We start from the raw sequence: 21,006 nt of genomic DNA, 5'->3' as shown, positions 1-21,006 counted from the left end.
TCAAACCTGATTGTTATTTTAGTGTTCGGAATACTCCAGGGGGTACAAAAACAGCAGACAAGAAAATAGCGTTTGTCCGTTCTAACATGTAGCAAAAACCGAGGAGCGAGGCGCATTCATTTCTAATCACTTTTAAATGATATATTCTTGTACAATGAACCCCGGGGGACCATCTCCCACCCCTGACATTTGCTCTGCCTTTCTTCTTGAATACTAGATCTTCTTACCTCTGAGTATCCCATGCTGGCGGCTGCAATCAGTGCTTGTTGGATGGCCTGGCTCTTCTTTAGGACTCCCGACTGCTGTCCAGCCATAGTCCAGTCACACTGGATGAGGTATTTCACTACCTCCAGGTGGCCCCGGAGAGCAGCGTGGACAAGGGCACATTGCCCGTTCTTATCCAAGAGATCCACCTGCAGGCACAGACAAAAGGAAGGAAACAATAAGAGGAGGAAGAGATCAGGTTTTTTTTATAATGCTTAGTGAACATGAACCAACAAATACTTGTCACATTCTGTACGGTTTGCCTTTTTTTCTTTTTTTATGTTGCCATGTCGTCTGGCAGTCAGTCAACTGTCAAGTGCACAACCTGCAGGCTTGGGCAGGTTCCCAGGCACCAGGTTATGCGGGGGCGAGGACAGAATGTCTGTGTTGTATGCAGCCCCTAGATATCACCCCCATGGTTCTACCTGCAGGAGGGTGCTGTGAGCATGGCATGTATAACATAATACAGCCACACAAAACGAAAATATACCATCTAATTAACTCCTGGCAGCACAAAATTACATTCTCTGCATCATTACAGTTGTAGGACAGGTATTGATAAATAAAACGTTCTGTGACAAGGATTTCAAAGCCACCAAGCTTAAGTATACACAGAATTTTAAATAAGCTCATTATTGCAGTTATTAATAATCGAACATAGGCACAATACTTTGTATTATCTATGTAAGGACTTAAAACAGTGTGCAGGCCAAGGGCCTGCAATGGCAGCATATTTGTATGATCAACGGGTAAATGTTATGGTGACAAGATTTTATGGTGATGCCAATAGTGTCACCTACATTTTAGATGACTTGCAGGCCCACCTTTAGATTCTAACCAGTTTTAAACCATTTTTATTCTCTTGTAGCAGACTTGTCCACACTCACCTTAGCCTTCCTCTTACACAAAAGCATGGCAATAGTCAGGTGACCTGAAGCAGCAGCATACGCTAGAGGGGTCATTCCGCTCTCAGAACTGGCATCCACATTGACAGAAAACTCAAGCAGCAGAGCCACCATTTCTGTGTATCCCAGATGGGCCTGAACACACAGGATGGGGGCATTGTTCAGCACCTCTGTGCGGTAATTAACATTAGCTCCGCCCGTGATCAGGAGACGGCTCACCTAAGAAATAAGTAATACAACAGAGATTAATAAGGGACACAGAAATATTTTTACTCAGGGCAGGAACACAAACAAATACTAAAATAACTTAAGATTGTACCAACCAAAACAGTTTCAGCTGCTCCAACAAACCAATAAAAAACAGAAATCTTTACATGTAATATATTTTCAGATATGTGATCAGTATACACAGCTCAGGCCCACCTTGATGTTTGGAGTGTAGAGATTTCTGAGGGATGCAAGGGCCATGGAGAGGCCATCTGTGCTGTATGATATCCACAGGGCTTGCAAGATGGATGAGGAAACGCCAACTTTCTTGCTGAGACCCTATAAATACAGAATTACGTCACTAACATTTACATTCACTGTGAAAAATTCACAGACAAAAAAAAAAGAAAGAAATATGACCATCTGTTTTAAGACAAAAGGGAACTGTGTATAACTCCCAAATATTCTTCCCCTGAACCGAACTCCCTCATGCCTCCTTCCTTCTCAACAATTTCTCTACTTTTTCTTTAAAATGCGTATTGCCTAATTATTACACTAACAACATTATATTAAAAAGTCACCTTTTATCATGGGATTCAGGAATTGTGTTCAGGTTCAACTTTCTTTGTTTTGAATGGTGACCTACCAAAATCGTGGGGGAGATTTACTAAAACTGGTGTTGACAGATTCTGGTGCAGCTGTGGTAACCAATCAGCTTCTAACTTCAGTTTGTTCAATTAGGCTTTGACAATAAAACCTAGAAGCTGATTGGTTACAATGCACAACTTGCTCCAGATTCTGCATGCACTTGCTTTAGAAAATCTCCCTCAGTATCTCTTTAAGGCTGGGTTCACACTAGTGCAAACTGGATGCAGGTTTCCCTGCATCCAATTCGCATGACAGGAGATTGTAACCGGCTCTCAATGGAGCCGGTTCACATATCTCTGTGGCAGCTCCAGAGCGTATTGCACACATCTTTGGCTCCGTTTCAGGGCCTAATTCAGGCAAAAATTTGGCCCCGATTCGTCCCTGAAAGGGAGAACAGAGACGCAACGGACCCCCTGCTGCGAGCCGCATCTGGCATCAGTGTGAACCCAGCCCAAGTATGATCTACGAGGGGTATCCAGAAAGTAAAGTAATGAGAATATTTTCAAAATTCTTTTATTGAAAAATGTTACAATTGTCTCCTTCAAAGTCGGCACCTTGCGAGTATACACAATGATCCCAAAGATTTTTCTATTCTTCATAGCATCCCTGGAAGTCTTCAAGTGGGATGGCATTCAGAGCATGCATAGTGGCTCTTTGGATGTCACCCACACTATCAAAACAGTGTCCTTTCAAAGCCATCTTCATATTTGGGAATATGAAAGTCACAAGGAGCCAAGTCACGGCTCCAGGGTGGATGGAGAAGCACCGTGATGTGTTTTTCAGCCAAAAAGTCCCTGACAGCCAAAGCGCTGTGACTTGGTGCATTGTTGTGATGAAGCATCCAAGTTGAGCTGATCTCAGGACACACGTGAAAAACTGACAACTTCCAGGTAAAATCTTTGATTCACAGTTTGACCAGTAGGTACAAATTCCTTATGGACAATTCCACATGAATCAAAAAACAAAAAACAATGAACATTGCTTTGACTTATGATTTGCTCATTCGAGCTTTCTTGGGGCAAGGTGACGTGGGTTTGTGCCATTCTGAACTTTGTTGCTTTGTCTTGGGATCGTACTCAAACCCTCAGAATAAATCTCCCGTGATTACTCGACTCAAAAAAATCAGGCTCTCTTTCCGGGTCTTGGCAGACAAGTTGACGGTGTTCCTTCTGATCAGGTGAAAAGTTCTTGGAACAAGTTTTGCACACACTTTTCTCATGTTTAAATCCTGAGTCATGATTTCATGAACAATTGACTTAGTAATTCCCGTTTCCTCTGCAATCATTTTGATAGTGAGCCATCGGTCACGGCTGAGAACAGACCTTTTTGACAAAGAGGGGTGTCCTGATCTTTTTGTTCATCTTCAAAACCTTCTTGTCCTTCCTTGAAGGCCTTGTGCCATCGATACACTTGTGCAAATGATAGCACAGCTTCTCCATAAGCTTTCCTCACCATTTCCAAAAAGTTTCAGATGCACTTTTACCCGATTTGACACAAAATTGTATTGTGTACGGCTGTTCCAAACCCGCTTGTATTTTTCTTGATACGAGGCACTTGAACAGGGTGTCCCAAAAAAAAAAAAAAAAGTCTCTTCCAGGGCTGGAATGCAAATCCAGAATGCTAATCAGTGTTCTAACGTACACCTGGCACCCCACCCCAAGTGACCTTGTCTAGCTTCTCCCTTCACAGAGCCCTTCTCGAGCGTAGGAACTTCATTCTCATCATATTCTGGAAACACCTCGTATAATCTGTACCAGTGTGGTTACCAAGCAAAAGTATTAATGCTATCACATTAAAAAAAACAAAAAAAAAACACAAGGATGGTATAACTATTTTTGGTTTTACCTGGAAATCATGTACCACTTATGCTGCATACACACGAGCGGAATGTCCGAAAGAAAAAGTCAGACGGAAGCTTTTCATCGTCTATTCCGATCGTGTGTAGGCCTCATCTGACTTTTCTTTTCCAAAATTCTGACGGACCTAGAAATAGAACATGTTCTAAATATTTCCAACGGAACCAATTCTTATCGGGAAAACCGCTCGTCTGTATGCTGTTCCGACGGACCAAAAACGACGCATGCTCTGAAGCAAGTATGAGACGGAAGCTATTGACTACTGACTATTGAACTTCCTTTTTCTAGTCCCGTCGTACGTGCTGTATGTCACCGCGTTCTGGACGGTTGGACTTTGGGTTGACTGTGTGTAGGCAAGACTGCTTGAATGGAATTCCATCGGAGTTCCGTCGGGGAAACCTTCGGAGTTTATTCCGACGGCAAAACCGGTCGTGTGTGCACAGCATTAGGGTAATGGCAAGGGTGTGCTTAAAAATTTTGGTGGTAAAAAGCACTCCATCTCATAATGTTAGAAGTTTTGCAATGTGAGTGACTTGGTAATAAGAGGAGGAGAAAAAGGTAAACATAATAAAGAGCCTGTTGATTTCATCATGGTAGTGTACAGTTACAGTGCATTTTGTACCTTGAAGATATGTGCTTTCAGTATGTGGTGCCCAAGCTCTATTGTCTGCTGCCTGTTCAGCTTCCCTTCCTGACGAGAGAACCAGAAAGCCAGCAGGATATGTCCACTCCTGAGGAAGACACACAGTGTTATCGCTTGAATGCATCAGTGACTCTGCATGATCTTTCATAGACAAACTAGAACATCTGACTGTATGACCATTATAGCACAGCATGGCATGTAAATAAAACAAAGAAAGCTCAAATACATTTCCTAATTCATGCCCTACTAAGACCCTATCAACTATTCACAAAAAAGGGATTCTAGCAAGCTAATACCCTAGAAATTATAGCATGCACAGATAAAGCACAAAAATATGTTTAGATAGTCCTACCATTGTTTATATATATTTATCTCCTAAATAAGAGCTTCCACTGGAATGACACGGTATTATTCCATGGGACACACAAATATAGGGGTGGAAAATTTCTGGACACTTTGGGAGCCAACAGGCAATTCTTAAGAGCCAGAAGCTTGGGCTACCACTTACAACCTTTGAGAACGTAGCCAGCTGTCATTTGTCTTAAAAGTAATTCAAGAGTAACTCTACTTTTCTTGCGTAAAAAAAAAAATTCCCCTCTGGGTGATCTGCCCTATACAAGGATTTTAACAAACTTTGTTGCAGATTCCTACCTTTTGTAATTCTGAAGAAATAGCCGCTTGTTTCTCTGTGTCCATGTGCAAAGTGAATGTGAATGGGAGTGACTTTTTAATTCATGATCAGGTGCTACAATTGCAGGGTTATAATAAGAAAAATAGCAGGCTCTGCATCCCTTTAGACGTGATTAGGCCTTTGGTAGTAGCTCACCAAATCTGAAATGTTTATTGCAAAGGATGCCCAAAATCTGATTTGTATCTTGGTGCAGACTTCTGGGAAAATCAGTGAGCCAATCAAAAATGCAGGAAATGACATGTCTGGGGGCACTCTGTATACCATCTTTGTACAGAACACCTCCAGGTTGCCATATTGCACTTAACATAAAATTACCGCACTGCAGATTGAAAAGAAAAGGTTATTTTTTTAATAAAATAACATGTGGCTTGTGTCACAATTGTATATGTTATATTATTTTTTATTATTTTTCCCATGAAAGTGGAGTTACCCTTTAAATCAAACCTGTACTTTAATGCCTCCCTCCTTAGCAAGACATACTCCCTTCATCAAGGTTAGTACTGTATGTGCTGCTGGAACGAGGGCAATTAAAGACTTCAGCTCTCATACGTGTACAGCCCTTATGGACCGGAAATGTTTTTCACGTTTGTGAAAACTTTGTCATTGCATAACAAAACAATACATACATGTTTGGGGCACATACTAGGCTTTCTTTTGGCAAAATGTATTTTCTATGTAATCTATAGACAAAAAAGTATTTTTTAAGTTGATCAGTGTTTTTTTTTAAATGTTTTACTGTAAATAAAAAGAATGCGTTTTATACCCCAGAGTGATTGAAGCCATAATGTTCTAGTATACAAGAGTTAGGTTTTTATACTTTACAGGCTTCACATCAACAAACCTCTAAGTGCTCCTTGGCACTCTTCTGTTTTCTGATCTATGATCCTGAATATAAAACAGAATTGCCGTTTGCTCTTCTGAAATTATGACAGAAAATTCTGCCCTGCTAAATTATGTGTATCGCCAGTGGAATGTGACAAATGTTAGAGATTGCATTCCAGATAAAGGCCTTACATTGGTATCAAGCATCTTACTGGCTTGGGTCAAGCATCATGGCACCACAATAGAAGAGGTTAGAAACTGATTACTTTATATAGCAGAAATATTACAGACCTGATATAAGTCGTAAAGACTAGGCCATGAGGGTTGAGACAAAGACTTAAAGCAACTGTAAAGGCAAGTTAAAAAAAAAAAATACCAAACTTTTTTACTTACCTGTTCTGTGCAGTGGTTTTGCGGAGAACAGCTCTGATCCTTCTCTTCTCGGGTCCCCTGCCAGCGCTCCTGGCCCCTTCCTCCTGCCAAATGCCCCCACAGCAAGCAGTTTGCTATGGGGGCTCCCGAGCCGCTGCTCTGAGTTACCATTTACACACAGTCGCAGCTCAGCCCTGCACCCTCCTCATTGGCTGAACAGTAGTGGGAGCCAATGGCTCCTGCAGTTGTCTCAGCCAATGAGGGGAGAGACACCCGGAAGACCCGACGTTCTCATGCACATTGCTGGATCGAGAGGGGCTCAGGTATTAGGGGGGCTGAGGGATCTGCTACACACCAAAGGTTTTTTTACTGTCATGCATAGAATGTATGAAGGTAAAAAAACCTTCAGCCTCTACAACCACTTTAAGCTGGGTACGTACGGGCTGGATAACGGACAGATTCAGCAGGAACTGGCGGACAGTCAGCCCGTGTGCACAGTTGCCTGTCCAAAAGAAGCCAGTCTACTGACTATCTTTTGTGGAAAGGGCATTCTGGGGCCATTGGCTGTGACTGCTGATCATTGTGTTCTTGAGGGGGGAGTCCCTGTGTCAGAATACAAGGCACAGCAGGGGAAATTGCTGCACCAACATCGCTTGGGTTGGTACGAAGATGTCAGTGTGTACCAGGCTTTAAGCTGACCATACACATCAATTTTTTTTCCGTTCATCCTCCATCTTGTCCAGGCTACAAAGAGAAGATGGACGAATCTCCTGCTGCAGCTATGGTATTTTGATAGCCAACCCCACAGGATGTCAAAATACCTGAACAATGCCTGCTTTAATTGGATGCAGCTGCTGTTCAGCCAACAATTTTCTGCCTGGCTCCTTCAATTTTTCACTGAAGGGATGCCAGGTAGGAGGCAGCTGACAGGGCCGGCCACTGTGCAAATTTTATCAGGAACTATCCGAAATTCGCTCCATGTATAACCAGCTTCATGGGCGGCCTCACTAAAATGATGCAGATTTTAAAAAATGCTTTACGAATGCAAAACATGAATTTGCTCACCTTGGGTCACATAGAAACTTGGTTTTCTCTCCATCTTCTCTCCAAATTAGCCATTCCCTGAATGAAGGATGAACAAACATTCGAGTCAGATCCCTTCTTTTGATGAGGAACATAGAAAGGTTCTCCATTCGTTGTTGAAAATCCTCCCACTCCAGACCTCCATCCACACTGCCTGCATTAATGGCCTGGAAGATGTGCTCATCAGTCAAGGGGTGGAGGGAAGCTACAGCAACATTAAGAAGAGGGAGAGCCCTTTCAAAAGAGGACTGGGTCGGGAACCTCATGTTACACTGTAAGAGATAGACCTCGGACAGAGACACAGGAACCACCTTGTAGCTGGAGCTCTTGAGTACTAGGTAGCCCTTCTCTATAAGGTCAAATGTAAGCTTCAGGTACAAATAGGAGCCCTGGCTCAAAGTCTTTAGATGGGAACTGAGCTTTCCAAACGTGGTGTTGTCCATCTTTCCATTGAGGGAGATGTTGTTCTGGATTTCTGAACTGCTGTGAATACGCTGCAGTATGTAGGCCTGTAAATCCTGATCTATGGCCTCATTTTCTTCCAGTCGGTCCAAGAATATGCGGTGGAAGGGAAGCATCTTGGTAATCTCCTGTTATAGGAATAAATAAAGTGTGTTTAAGGACCAAGCCACATGGGTGACACGATTAGTGCAAACATCTTCATAAAATCACTTATGGAATCCTGTAAATCACAAAAAAAAACATTCCTGGTAATTTATTTTTATCTGATAAAGAATGTTGATTGTATTTTCCTGCTATTGTTGGAGCACAATGGTGGACAATTATGTCAATAGGTCTTGTTATTTTGCTCAGTTATCAATAGGTGCAGCTTTAACATTAATGATGGCAGAAACAAAAAAATAAGAGATTTTTGGTTACACAGCTTGTGCACTACAATATCTCATGCAGTTCAAGTCTACAAAGGAACAGTGGTAATAGGAAAAATAGAATAGTAACAGTCAAGAAATAAGATCGAGACAGTGATAGCAGGGGGAGGTTAAGATGTGAAATATGAAAACTAAAAAGGGAAACAAAAAAATCAAGGGATTTATCAACAGATTTGCTAACCTGCAGGGTTGTCCTCACAGTCACAATGAGTTTTAGCCAATGGGGGAACTTTCCTATCATCTTGCTTAGAAAAGACACAATTGTGTCTCCATAATCTGGCTTATGGAACTCTGCCTCGTTCAGTCCATCTATCAGAATGATATAATCCTCATCAGGGATCTTTCTCTCTGAAAAAGCCAGAAAAAAATATTTAGGTATTGAAGCCTTAGGAAAGATATTAGGAATGGTTATCATTCAAGGTGCTTTAAAAGTTACCTTTATACAGGTTTTCCAGGGGCTCCAGAACACCCCTACGGAATGAGGCAGCCGGATCCTGCACGCAGGAACGTAAGCTTAGTAGGCTTTGTAAGTGTGGTTCTCGCAGGAGCTGTTCCCGGTAAGCTACAAGCTGGGGGGCACGGCAGAGCAGGGCAGCCACATTGTGAACAAACTCAGGCACTAGACAGGTATACGCATTATCAGCCTGGCAGTAGTGATATGCCACCACCTGAAAAAAGCAACCAGAAGACATTATCATAGATAAGATGTCCACTCTTAGTAATCAACCCGATTAGAGATTTGTAAATGGACTGCCCAACAGAAAAGAAGAGCGTTAGTGATATATAGCAGGACTGTTCAGCAGTAACAAGTATAATTTACATTTTAAAGGGTTGTCCCTCTAAAAAGCCAATTCCATATTGCACAGTCGCTACCCTTCTTGCCACAAGGCTCTGTTATCTAGCTACAGAACAGTCCACACTTTTAATTTCACTGCTACTTTCCATAGACTAAACAGAAGGACTCGCACCCCTCACCACCACACCATCCTTCATGCACCAGCTCTTCGAATTACAGCATAGTTCATGCTCTAAATGACACAGATTGCTTTATGGAAACTGGAGCATAGAAAGTCATAGCTGTTTCTCAAGGTAATTCATTTTGTCATCGCTGTACTGGAGAACTGATAGTAAATCTCATACAATAAACAGCTCTGTTTTCCTTTACACTAGTTATTACAAAATCAATCAATCCACATGTATATAAACCTCTTACCACTGCAGTTTTAGATCATGCCGCCCCCCTCTGCCAGTAACACAATGTTGCAGACTATGCTCTGACTCACCTGGCAGCATTACAGCACAGGCACACCATCCTGCAGTACATTGTTTGCACTGGCTTTTTTCACTGCAGAATAAGCCAAACACTGCCTCTTGCACTGCAGCACAGCTTCTTGCTTCAGAAAACAATGTAAGACTTTCCCCTTATTGAGAATACCATGGTGTTGTAATAAATCACTGTCCTCGTTACCTGTGCGGCTATCCTTCTCATGGATTCCTCTTGCCGTCTACGCATTTCAGGTGTTCCCGGACAGCTACCACTAGAGATGCCAGTATGTGTCTGCCCTGGCTGTGCAATTTCACGGTTGGCCTCTGAGTCTGTTTATAAAAAAAGGTATAACATTAAATGTAATAATACTTTATAATAATAAAAGTAATATTAATCATGGACATAAACAACATTAATTTTTAAAACACTGTATATCACATGATCACTGAACTAAAATACAGTGGAAAAAAACATAAAAACAGGAAGGATCTGTTACAGGTAACATTTACAATGATCTTTTTTATGTCTAAAAACCTTTTTGTTTTATTTTCTCGCTAGCAGTCTCGGAAACTCACGTTTTGGTGAGGCATGGGGGCTGTCGGATGCAATTTGCCTCATACGTGTACCATGGCAGCTCAGGGACACGAGTCGAGAAATAATGGCGGTTTTCCCGAAGCCAATGTTGCCACAGATTACTACACCCCGATTTACACTCTCATCTTCACTCTGCAGCTGTGCATCAATCTCGTGGAAGAGCCAATCCCGGCCCACAAACGTGGTATCTGTAGTGATACTCGGCACCTCAAACAGCAGTGGCTTCAAGGAGATGTCAGGAGGCCGGTAGGGAGCAAAGCGAACTGAGTAGAGAGAAAGAAGCGATTGTCAGAAAGCGAACGCTGGATCTTTCATATTCTTTAATAACTTGAGGACTAGAGATACTTTCACAAACAATTTCAGCTCACCCATCATACAAAGAAGGTGATGTATGCGATTACTATACTCCTGCTGCTCTTACCTCGTAGATCTTGTGGGGTACGTGGTCCAGCAAGGGTCTGTCGTGGCATTCGCAAAGAGGTACGTAGAGGGGTGTGTCTCTGCTCATCCAAGTAGGCAAGGTCCTCTAGGTGTGCGGTACTGGTGGCTAAGGTGGTTAAAAAGCAAAAGTGAGATAAAACCGTATATGGGTAAGGAACAACAGGGGGAAAAATGAAATAAGACAAAGACCACAAAGAGGTCAGAGAAAGACAACGACCAATTCATGGAGTGAAAAGAGAACTAAAGAAGGAAGGCAATATGATGAAAGTTCTAGAAGGAAAAAACAAAAAGGTAAAGGAAATACAAAGTGGAGAAAAAAAAACAAAATACACAAGCAGCAGAAAATGGTAGAAAGGGGAAAGGGAGGATTGAGAATTACGAGATGGTGAAAGAGAAAAATTCAATCTAAATGAATAATTCTCTGATGCAGCAAAATATATTCCCTATACAGAACAAGATGTCGGTCCACTTCATGTCCAGCTGTGATCTCCAACAGATATATGCTCTGCTGGATTCCACATTTACATACAAGCACACCAGACTGTTGCATGGTAAAGGTTCTATGCTGTACCTGCAACAAATATTTCTCTTTGTAGCCAGTGAAAGTCCCACCATTTGTGGACTCCAGCCGAACATACATATATAAGGAAATTCCATTCACCTATCTATTGCAGAGTTCATTTTCTGAAGGTAAATGTGTAGTGGTGGCACAACACAAACCTTCAGATTCACTTTTCTGTCATAATTCTCTGTAACTACATTTGTTAAAGCAGCAGTTTGATGTATGCATGATGTATTAGAGCCCTTTCACACTGCCAGCGCCCGAAAAATGCTGGTAAAGTGCCACTTAAACTAGCGGTGCTTTACCAGTGTCTTTCGAGCGCTAGCGGGGCCCTTTTAACCCCCGCTAGTGGCCGAATAAAGGGTTAAAAGCGCCCACAAAGCGCCGCTGCCAAGGCGCTTTGCAGGAGCTTCCCATTGATTTCAATGGGAAGGGGCGCTTTAGGAGCGGTGTATTCACCGCTCCTAAAGCGTTGCAAAGAAGCTGCTTGCTGGACTTTTTTTGACGCCCTGCCAGCGCAGCGCCTCAGTGTGAAAGCACTCGTACTTTCTCATTGGGATTGCAGATGAGGCTTCTTTCAGGTGCTTTTTTTAACGCTAAAGCGCCTGAAAAACTCCCCAGTGTGAAAGGGGTCTTATTGTTTATGACTGAATTTAGAAATATGTACTGCAAAGCTGGCCATATGCAGATCTAGTTAGATCAACAAGACTGCAACCAGGACCTACCTAATCCCGAGTTTGGATATCTTCACAGTACAAAGTTGCAAGTAAATTTTGCATATCTAGAAGACGAGATCTGAAATAAAATCTGACAGCACCTGTATGACCAGCTAGAAAACCCAAGTGTTATCTGTTAAATGGAAAATGCTATATTTTGTCTGGCACCCGATATTTGTGTACACACTAGCACTTTGCAAGTTCTTATTAAATCCTGGAAATCATATGATTCTAGGACAGGTATACTCAGCACTGGTCCTCATCCCCCCCGAGTCACATACTGCAGAATAAGACATGAAGCTACCTGCACTGCTGCATACCCCACTACGCCTCTGACACCAGTTCCATTAACATGAAAAAAAAGCCACCAAACTCCTTGACCCAGTGAGTGGTAGTTTATCAGATTAACCTTCTCACTGTCCAAGTAAAGAACACAGATTCATTAAGAATAATGGTTTATTTAAGCTCGATTCGTTTCCCTCCCACCATCTGCAGTCCTGTATCTCTTTTCCTCCCCCTCACACCCACGGAAAGAGAGCAGCATTAAGATTCTAGACACACACACATAGGCTTGTGATCGAGCCTCTGCCCCCAATGAACAGAACTTTGTGCACAGTACAATCATAGCAGTCTGGGACAACCCGCGACACCTTTTCTCACCTGCAACCGAATTGGGGCGGGGCATGAGGTAGAGCGGGATGGACTGCACGGACTGGGAGAGCCCTGTGTCCAGTCCCCTCTCGGGGATCTTGTTTAAGCTGAAGGTAGAGGCCATTAGATTCTCATCCACCCGGTACAAACTGGAATCCATGGACTTCTGAGGCTGTTTAATACACCCACGAGAACTGAAGTCTTTGTTGCCGTCTGCGCCATACTTGGAACGGTCCAAATTCTCGGAGTAGCTGGTCAGGGTGGCTGCAGGTAAGAGGAGGGAGTCAGCATTATGATGAACACCGAAGTACAATAACATGCCCAGTCCCACAAAGTGTTATGCTACAAAAATGAATCAGCTTCTTCTTCTGCTGGATGTTCTAATATCTGCACTGCAGGTTGGTAGCAGAGCAAATTCTATTCTAAATCACCATTCAGGGCATGTGTGGGCCCTGCAGATAGGAATTAACAGCACACGTGCCCCGTGCACACCGCTAGCAGGAATTTCATGCCAGCATTCTCATCATTGACAAATTTACTAAGAAAAATAATGGGCAATGCTGGAATCTGACACATCGATTCATAATCTTCGATCTTCTGCTTCAGCATGAGGCAGAGAAGGAGACATTGTCATTCCTCTCCCCCTCCACTTCAGCAGCGGGAGTCGGAGAGGCAGATCGATAGGATCTTAAGGCAACGGCTTCCTTGTAGAAATAACAGTCTGCGTGCAGGAAAGCAGAGAAAACACACAGACATTATACATCCAAACCACGGACACACTGCGTACGTCAGAGAATCAGAGCCCATAATACAGACATCATGGCCATGTCCCCATCACCTTCCACTGACAGGAGAAAGACGCAGGGAGAAGTAGAATTCTGACATCGGCCTCCTATACAGCTAGTCTGACATTTTGCCAATATACAGTGTATCTGATAGCTTCTAATATGGATTATAGAGACACTGTGTGACGTATATAACATACAATATATCTGACATGGTTGTCAAATCACATGCCGTGTACGATTTCTGATGGAGTTCAAAGATAAAGGATATGTAGTATTAAATCTCCCTGATACCCAGGGAATCCAGGCACTGTTCTATAGAATATATAGCATACATCCCGTATAGATAATATACAGATTACAACAGCTTTCTAGGATATAGGATGTGTGACAGCCTTGTAATGTGCAGATGGCTTTTTTAATGTAAAGTATGTAGATTTGGCTATATTATACACTAGAGCTTATTCCTCCCAGCCTTCCCTAATTTTCAGATACCAGATATCATCACCTCCTCATAACACAGAGACATATTACCCTGTCTCCCTCTCCTTATATACATATGGTATGAACCCTCCTAATACACAGATACTATGAACGGATCTTCTTCATTTGCTGGTGATCATGATATGCTCCTCTCTTCTCCTCCTAATACACATACAACATGCCAAGATCCTCCTAAAATGCAGGGTATCATGATGTGTTCCTCTCTCCCCCTAACACATAGACAGAATAACAAAACCCTCCTAATATTCAGGTATCAGATAAGATCATCTCTCCTCCTCCTAATACACAGACCGCTTAACAAGACCCTCCAAATATGCAGGTATCATGATATGATTCTCTCTTCTCATACACATACACAGCAAGATAGGACTCTCTCGTCTGATATAAAAGTGTGAAGAGGCCACCCTTCTATAAAGGAATCAAAATGACTGACCAGTTCGGAGTTAAAAACAATGTTGTTTTAGCAGTTCAAAAAAGAAAGTGAATAAAGTATCAGTATAATCTAATGCCCATATTAGTGAGACAAAGTGGGAAAATAAGCTTCATGAATATGCAAACAGATGGGGGAATTTACTAAAAGTGGTGCACGCAGAATCTGGTGCATTTGTAAATATTAACCAATCAGCTTTCAGGTTTTTATTAAAGCTATGAATAAGCTGAAGTTAGAAGCCAATTGGTTACTATGCACAGCTGCGCCAGATTTTGTGTGCACCGCTTTTAGTAAATCTCCCATGTTGTTTAGAGCCATGGATGAAGTATGTCTTCACATGCATTGGAAAAGGGAAAGCAAATGTTAAACTCCTAAACAATATCATACAATCCATAGTAATAAGGTGATCAATAGAATTAGGCTCTAACATGCTAAGCAGGATCTCGGCGGTTTACAACTCCCCCACGGCCTAACTTCACATTGGTGGTACTCTAAGTGATACCTTCACTTTATACAATGGTACCAGAAAGGGATGCCCCCTTTCCCTAGAACCCTTTCTTGCGATGGTACGACACAATACAAATTTACATGGAATCAAGGTTGGGGCCTATAAACATAAATATTCGGCTTATGCCGACGATATATTGTTTTATGTCCAACAGTCCAATGTTACTTTACATAATCTCATGTCGGCTTTTGAGACCTTTGGGTCCCTCTCCAACTTCAAAATCAACTTATCGAAGTCCAAAATCTTAAATATTTCTGTACCACACAGAACTGCCTCTCTCCAGAAACCATCCTTCCCCTTCTCCTGGCAGCCCAATAAACTAAAATACTTAGGAGCAGAGGATCCGCTACTTCCGGTTCCTAATCTGATACCCTACACAAGGCTTTTCCCTCTGGAGAGAGACGCGGAACGCACGCCATCCTCAAGGGATTAGCCGACTTGCACACGCTGATTACACCTAGTGCCAGGGCAGGCACTTCAACATGTATGTGTAACTGCTATTGCTGCTTTTATTACATTAATTAAAATACTACACTATGAGACTTTTATCCTGTGGAGTAATTTTTCACATCCTAGTTTCATCTCGAGCGGCCAGTGGAATGGAATTATGCTGTTAGTGGAATCAATTTGGTATTCCAAAAGCGCTTTTTGACCATTCTGTAAAAAGGGGTCAAACATCTCTGGTGAGTGGCCACCTTCCCATTGCGCACTCGTGGCGGAAGAACTAGAAGTTATTAGATCTCAGAGCATTCTACTTTGGTGTTGGGATTATATCACATATGGACTTTTCCCTTGCTACCTATGCAATTTATTTCATCTGTGTCACATATTAATGTTGGATGATTATTATTGTATTCACCCCATTTTTTTCCACAGCCATCCATGGTTTTCACTGAACATTTATAGTGCCTCATCCTTTAATTACATATCCACAACTTAGGAATCTCACATCCAACTCAACGTCATTGTTCCGTGAAAATTACATCCCCTTATTCGATACGTCAAGACCTCCATAAATGGAACCAGTTAGCTCATTTACGGTTGAGAAGAATTAGCGCTGTGAAAGTTAACAATTTACCCAGACTGTTTTTATTTCAAATGATTCCCTATAAGGTTCCTCTGGGTTACTTTACAGTGCTGACATCTTTGGTGTGAAAATACATCTGGCACCATAAACATCCACATTTTACGAATCTAATTGTCCAAACTAAAATTCGAAGGAGGGTTAGCTCTCCTTGATTTCATGAACTATTTCTTAGCAATTATCTTGAATAGGATATCGGACTGGAAACATCATAGAGAGTCCAAGCTATGGGTGCAACTGGAACAAGACCTCAGTGGTGAGTTGTTCCCACAGCTCTGGATTCCCAGGAACTTCCGAACCCGGTCTACAAGTACCTCACCTCTAACCAGGTTTACCGTCACAATTTGGGACTCCCTCTGCAAATCACATAACTGGCTCTACAACTCACCTTTGATGCACTTAACAGGTCACTCATTCTTCCCACCGGGGGAGCTAGATCCATAGTTCCGCACTTGGACCCCCCCAAATACCTATTCTTCTTCACCATGTCATATCTTCTAGCGGACTCCTCCCAATAACCTCCCTACTAAAATCTACCAAAGTTACTGCTATGGACCAATGGAGATACCAACAACATGCTATGTTTGTCAAGTCCCTACCAAAACCACTGTGCACAAATCTCAGATCTAACTCCAGTGGAAAGCATATTGGCCTACACACAACCTCCGCCTAAAATCATCTCTTTACTTTAAAAAAAGCCTTACCATCGCTGAAGCCCAAATATTGGCCTACCTTTCCAACAAGCTGAAAAAAGGATCTACAACATCCTTTAACGGATAACCAACTTTCCATTGTTCTTCAACTACCTCACACCTCTATCTCTTCTATAGTTACGGAGATCAGTTATAAAGGTCTAACCAGATGGCACTATACAACTGCTGTTCTTCATAAAGCTTTTCCAGATACCTCTGCTCTTTGTTGGAGAGGTTGCAGTGAGGTAGCCACACATGCACATATTTGGTGGCAGTGTCCACTCATTCGCCCCTATTGGTCATCTGTCTTATACTGGATGGAAGTGATACAAGGTTCATCTGTTATTAATGATCCATGGGTTGTGTAATTTAATTGTACGGGCGAAAAGTCCATTACACCACACCTTCTGAATGCAGCAAATCACTCATACCTAGATTTTGGAAGCAGACCACCATCCTGACACTACGACAATGGCTGCAAGTTGTGGATCATATTCATCACATGGAAGATCTTACATGAATATGTATATATGAAGTTAGAGATCAGGCCTCTACCACACATAAGATTCACCTCCTGATTCACCTTTACATTGCCCTCTGCATATGCAGATATTATGTCCCAATCTGAGTAACTACTCTCCCTTTTAACACAGTATACCTATTTCTGGTAATTTCTGTATGAGGCAGGCTCCCCCTCCCCTTCCACTACCCTCTATCTTTATAAGCCCTACCTCTTTATCCTACCTTTCTCCCTTTCCCCGCTTATTTTCTAATTGCACTGTTCATTGACTACTGATTGGTTTATACCAAAACTTATTTGATTCAGTTATGCATAAGTGTTGTATACGCCTAAGACTTCTGAACATTGTATATTACACAGGAGTAGGCTGGGGTCATGGAACGGAAGGCGACAGTAATACCTCCTCAGGCAGCGCAGAATCACTGAACTACAAAAAACAAACTTCTCCAAGGATTCACATAAAACACAGCTAAACCACAACAGAAATATATACACAAATTATAAAGATGAACCCAGCATGGTCTCTCCCCGTCCTCTTTTCTAACCATCATACGTTCAGAGGTTCTGTTCTACCAATGACAATGAGGCCCAATATTTGTAAATTGTACCAACATGCAATTGACCAGCTTTAGTAGTGTATTGGTACACGCTGATGCAATCTTACAATTGTACTACTCTTTAGCCTTATGTACTTATATAGTGTTTCTTGCTATGCATGCGTCTTTGATGGCCTTAATTATCATGTTAGCTTGTATCTAGTCGTACTTTCTATGCAAAATCAATAAAAGTTTTAAAAAACTTAAAGATAAAACCTGCATGGTCACCCTGCTACTGAAAAGTGTGGATAGCCAGCTATTGTAACGGGGAAAAAACTTATAAGTACTCTTAGTAGATATTTCCCAAAACTGCTATTTGGTCCTATAACAAATTAACTTCTTATAGCTCAAAAAAACCTAAAAACACACAGGCTGAAACGGAAACCCCTATAAATAATATCTACTATAATACTATCAGAATTATTTTAATTATTCATCAATTATCACTTTACGTATAACTAAAGGCAAATTATTTTTTTATTTTTTTTGGTTTTGAATAAAGTGTAGAGGGATTATAACACCTGTCAGTTGTTATTGCGGTCTGTGCCCCCCTTAGGGAGATTCACCCTCTCTATTAGTCCTGTTTGCCATTATCACCTAAGGTGAACATAAAGGAAAATCCCATGGTGGAAAAAAAGGGATTTCCTCACTTTAGAGGGATTTTCTTTCACTTCCTGTTTGGCAATGGGACAGGAAGTGAAGGTAAATCTTCACAATGGGACAAAGATGGCATAAATAAACCTTACATGGGTTATAACCCTCCCTTACTCTATCCAAAATGAAAAAAAATGTGCCTTTAGTTCTACTTTAAGCATATTAATTGTGCTCATTGGGAAGTCCTGATTGTGCTTACAAAAAACAAAACCTTCAGAGAATAGGGCTGCCCAATCCAGAACAGCACACACCAGAACACACCTTGAGTAATGGCTTGGGGAGGTCATTAGGTAACCTTGTTGTAGCTCAGGTTATGGATGACTTACAATAATAAGAGTCAACGTTGCAAGACCTGCTATACCAGTCTGAATAAAATGTTTCTTGGCTAAAAAAAATGTCTGACCCCAGACAAAACAATACCTTCAACATTTCACTAAAGAACTCAAATAAAATAAAATAATTTTATCTTTAAAATTCGATTGATTAACTCCTTGTACAGGTTTCCATTCCCATAAATAAATTAGGGTATAAATACTCTTTGTGACCACCCCGCTGGTACGTTTATCTTGCATCTGAAAATAATACTATTCTGACTACAGTGCAGTAGTGTTTGGTGTTTGCAAACAAGTATAATACTACTTATGCATTAAAGTGATTGTTGTTTAAAAAAAAAATAACTTTACAAACATTTCATAACTACCTTCTCTGTGCAATGGCTTTGCACAGAGCAGCTCTGATCCTCGTCTTCTGGGTTCCTCCGCTGGCGCTCCTCCTCTACTCCACTTCCGATGGTGGCACATGTGCATCTCTTTTCTCACTGGATTTGACTGACAGCAGCAGGAGCCAATGGCTCCCAGTGATCCCACTGGGTCCAATGAGGAGGGAGAGAGAGAGTAGCACCACTGCTCTTGAGCACATCGCTGGATTGAGATAAGCCTTAGGTAAGTATTTGTGAGGCAGGGGAGCAGACAATAGAAGGTTTTTTACCTTAATGCAGAGAATGCATTAGGGAAAAAGAACCTTCAGCCTTTACAGCCACTAAGTACAGCAAAGTTTATTGTCTATGATCTTGTCCTTGTCCTCTATGAAAAAGACAGCTAACGGGGATCACACAAGTGCGGAACTGTGGATCTAGCTCCCCCCAGTGGGAAGACTATAAATATAAATAATAATGATTTATTATCTTAATTGGATGTGGGCTACATAATCATAATTATATTTACATTCAATATTTCCCCTATTCTACATACGTCATATGTAGTCTTATTGTTATTACATTCATTTAGCAGTATCTTCTCCTTTCATTGTTAGCACTGGCAGCTAAACAATGTTTGCCATGTTTACAGAGAAGGTGTTTATTCCTATTCTTGTATTCTTTTGAAGAAATGTAGATTATTAATTTACCTGTAATCATCCTTCTCTAGGTAAGGTTTAAGTGCACTGGTCGCTACTACACGAAATGTCTGAAAAAGTCACAGGAATGTCTAGCATCCTTCAAACTGGATTCCTAAACTAGCCCAACACCCAGTACCAGGACAAGGTCATCCAGCACTCAGGGCAAAGATGACAACCTGTGCCCCCCCCCCCCCTTAGGGTTAGCAGTGATGGTGCTGTCACTACTCCTGTCAGCCTTGTAACAGAAGCAACTGCCAGAGGGTGCCCCATCCCTGCAATAAACCATTGCACCCAGGGCAACACATCTCTTGTCCCAGCCCTGCCAACACAACTTATAAAATACTGGCATCTTGATTTCAATCACCCACATCCTTCACCAACACAACTGACACTTATAACTTTCATAATTACCATGTCACTTAATATGACCTTAAAGCTGGCTACACGCAAAGATAAAGATAAAAATGTAAATTGTTTTGATTCATAAAATGTAGTGAGTGTATAATAGGGTCATTGTTACACATTCCAGCAGCATGACATCGTATTTAATGATTCTTAGGAAAAAAAAGGTAGTATGAGTAATAGAAATCCTGCTGTATCAGTTCAGGTGTAGAGGACACAGTGGACTAACAAGGTTTTACCTTCAGATACCCCACAACAAACTAGAAAGAGATTTGTACAGTGTATCAACACCCTCAACATACTCAGGCGCAAAAAAGGGGGGCACTGGTGTAACTGACAAATAAAAAATAAAAAATGGGAAAGGGGTGATAATTTAATAAAGGGAGCCTTTTTTAATCCTTAAGAAAAGTCCTTAAAAGTCACTGTGGCTTGAAGTTCACATTGTGACAGCGTCTGCGGTCTCTCTTCCGAGCAGAATCTGGGAGGGCTCAAACCAACAAACCTTGTGTAAACAGAAAAATGAGTGGATGTGATGTAAGGTGCTGGAAACCAGGAAGTTGACCAGGGGAGCATTAGGAAGAGCCAACATAGTTACATAGTAGGTGAGGTTGAAAAAAGACACAAGACCATCAAGTCCAACCTATTTGTGTGATTATATGTCAGTATTACATTGTATATCCCTGTATGTTGTGGTCGTTCAGGTGCTTATCTAATAGTTTCTTGAAATTATTCTTGAGCAGGTAAGTGTGGCAGGCCCACAAAATGGTAGTGATGATGTCATGTGTGATAAATATGGGCATGGTTATGTATTACGAGGTGCTCTTATC

At 41.6% G+C, this 21,006-nt stretch overlaps 1 protein-coding gene across 1 annotated transcript in view; it reads right to left on the bottom strand.

Moving 5' to 3' along the window:
- The window catches only part of TANC2 (tetratricopeptide repeat, ankyrin repeat and coiled-coil containing 2), a 710,755-nt gene that overhangs the window by 35,842 nt on the left and 653,907 nt on the right, over nt 1-21,006 (bottom strand). Inside the window, 11 exon segments of the mRNA XM_073607675.1 lie at nt 228-413; nt 1,152-1,388; nt 1,593-1,715; nt 4,503-4,611; nt 7,474-8,081; nt 8,560-8,726; nt 8,815-9,046; nt 9,847-9,974; nt 10,221-10,502; nt 10,661-10,786; nt 12,619-12,873. Coding sequence (XP_073463776.1) covers nt 228-413; nt 1,152-1,388; nt 1,593-1,715; nt 4,503-4,611; nt 7,474-8,081; nt 8,560-8,726; nt 8,815-9,046; nt 9,847-9,974; nt 10,221-10,502; nt 10,661-10,786; nt 12,619-12,873 — 2,453 coding nt within the window.

The sequence above is a fragment of the Aquarana catesbeiana genome, linkage group LG12, assembly GCF_042186555.1.
Source record: "Aquarana catesbeiana isolate 2022-GZ linkage group LG12, ASM4218655v1, whole genome shotgun sequence".
In the NCBI taxonomy this organism is placed as follows: Eukaryota; Metazoa; Chordata; class Amphibia; order Anura; family Ranidae; genus Aquarana; species Aquarana catesbeiana.
This window is presented reverse-complemented; position numbering and strand designations above follow the sequence as displayed.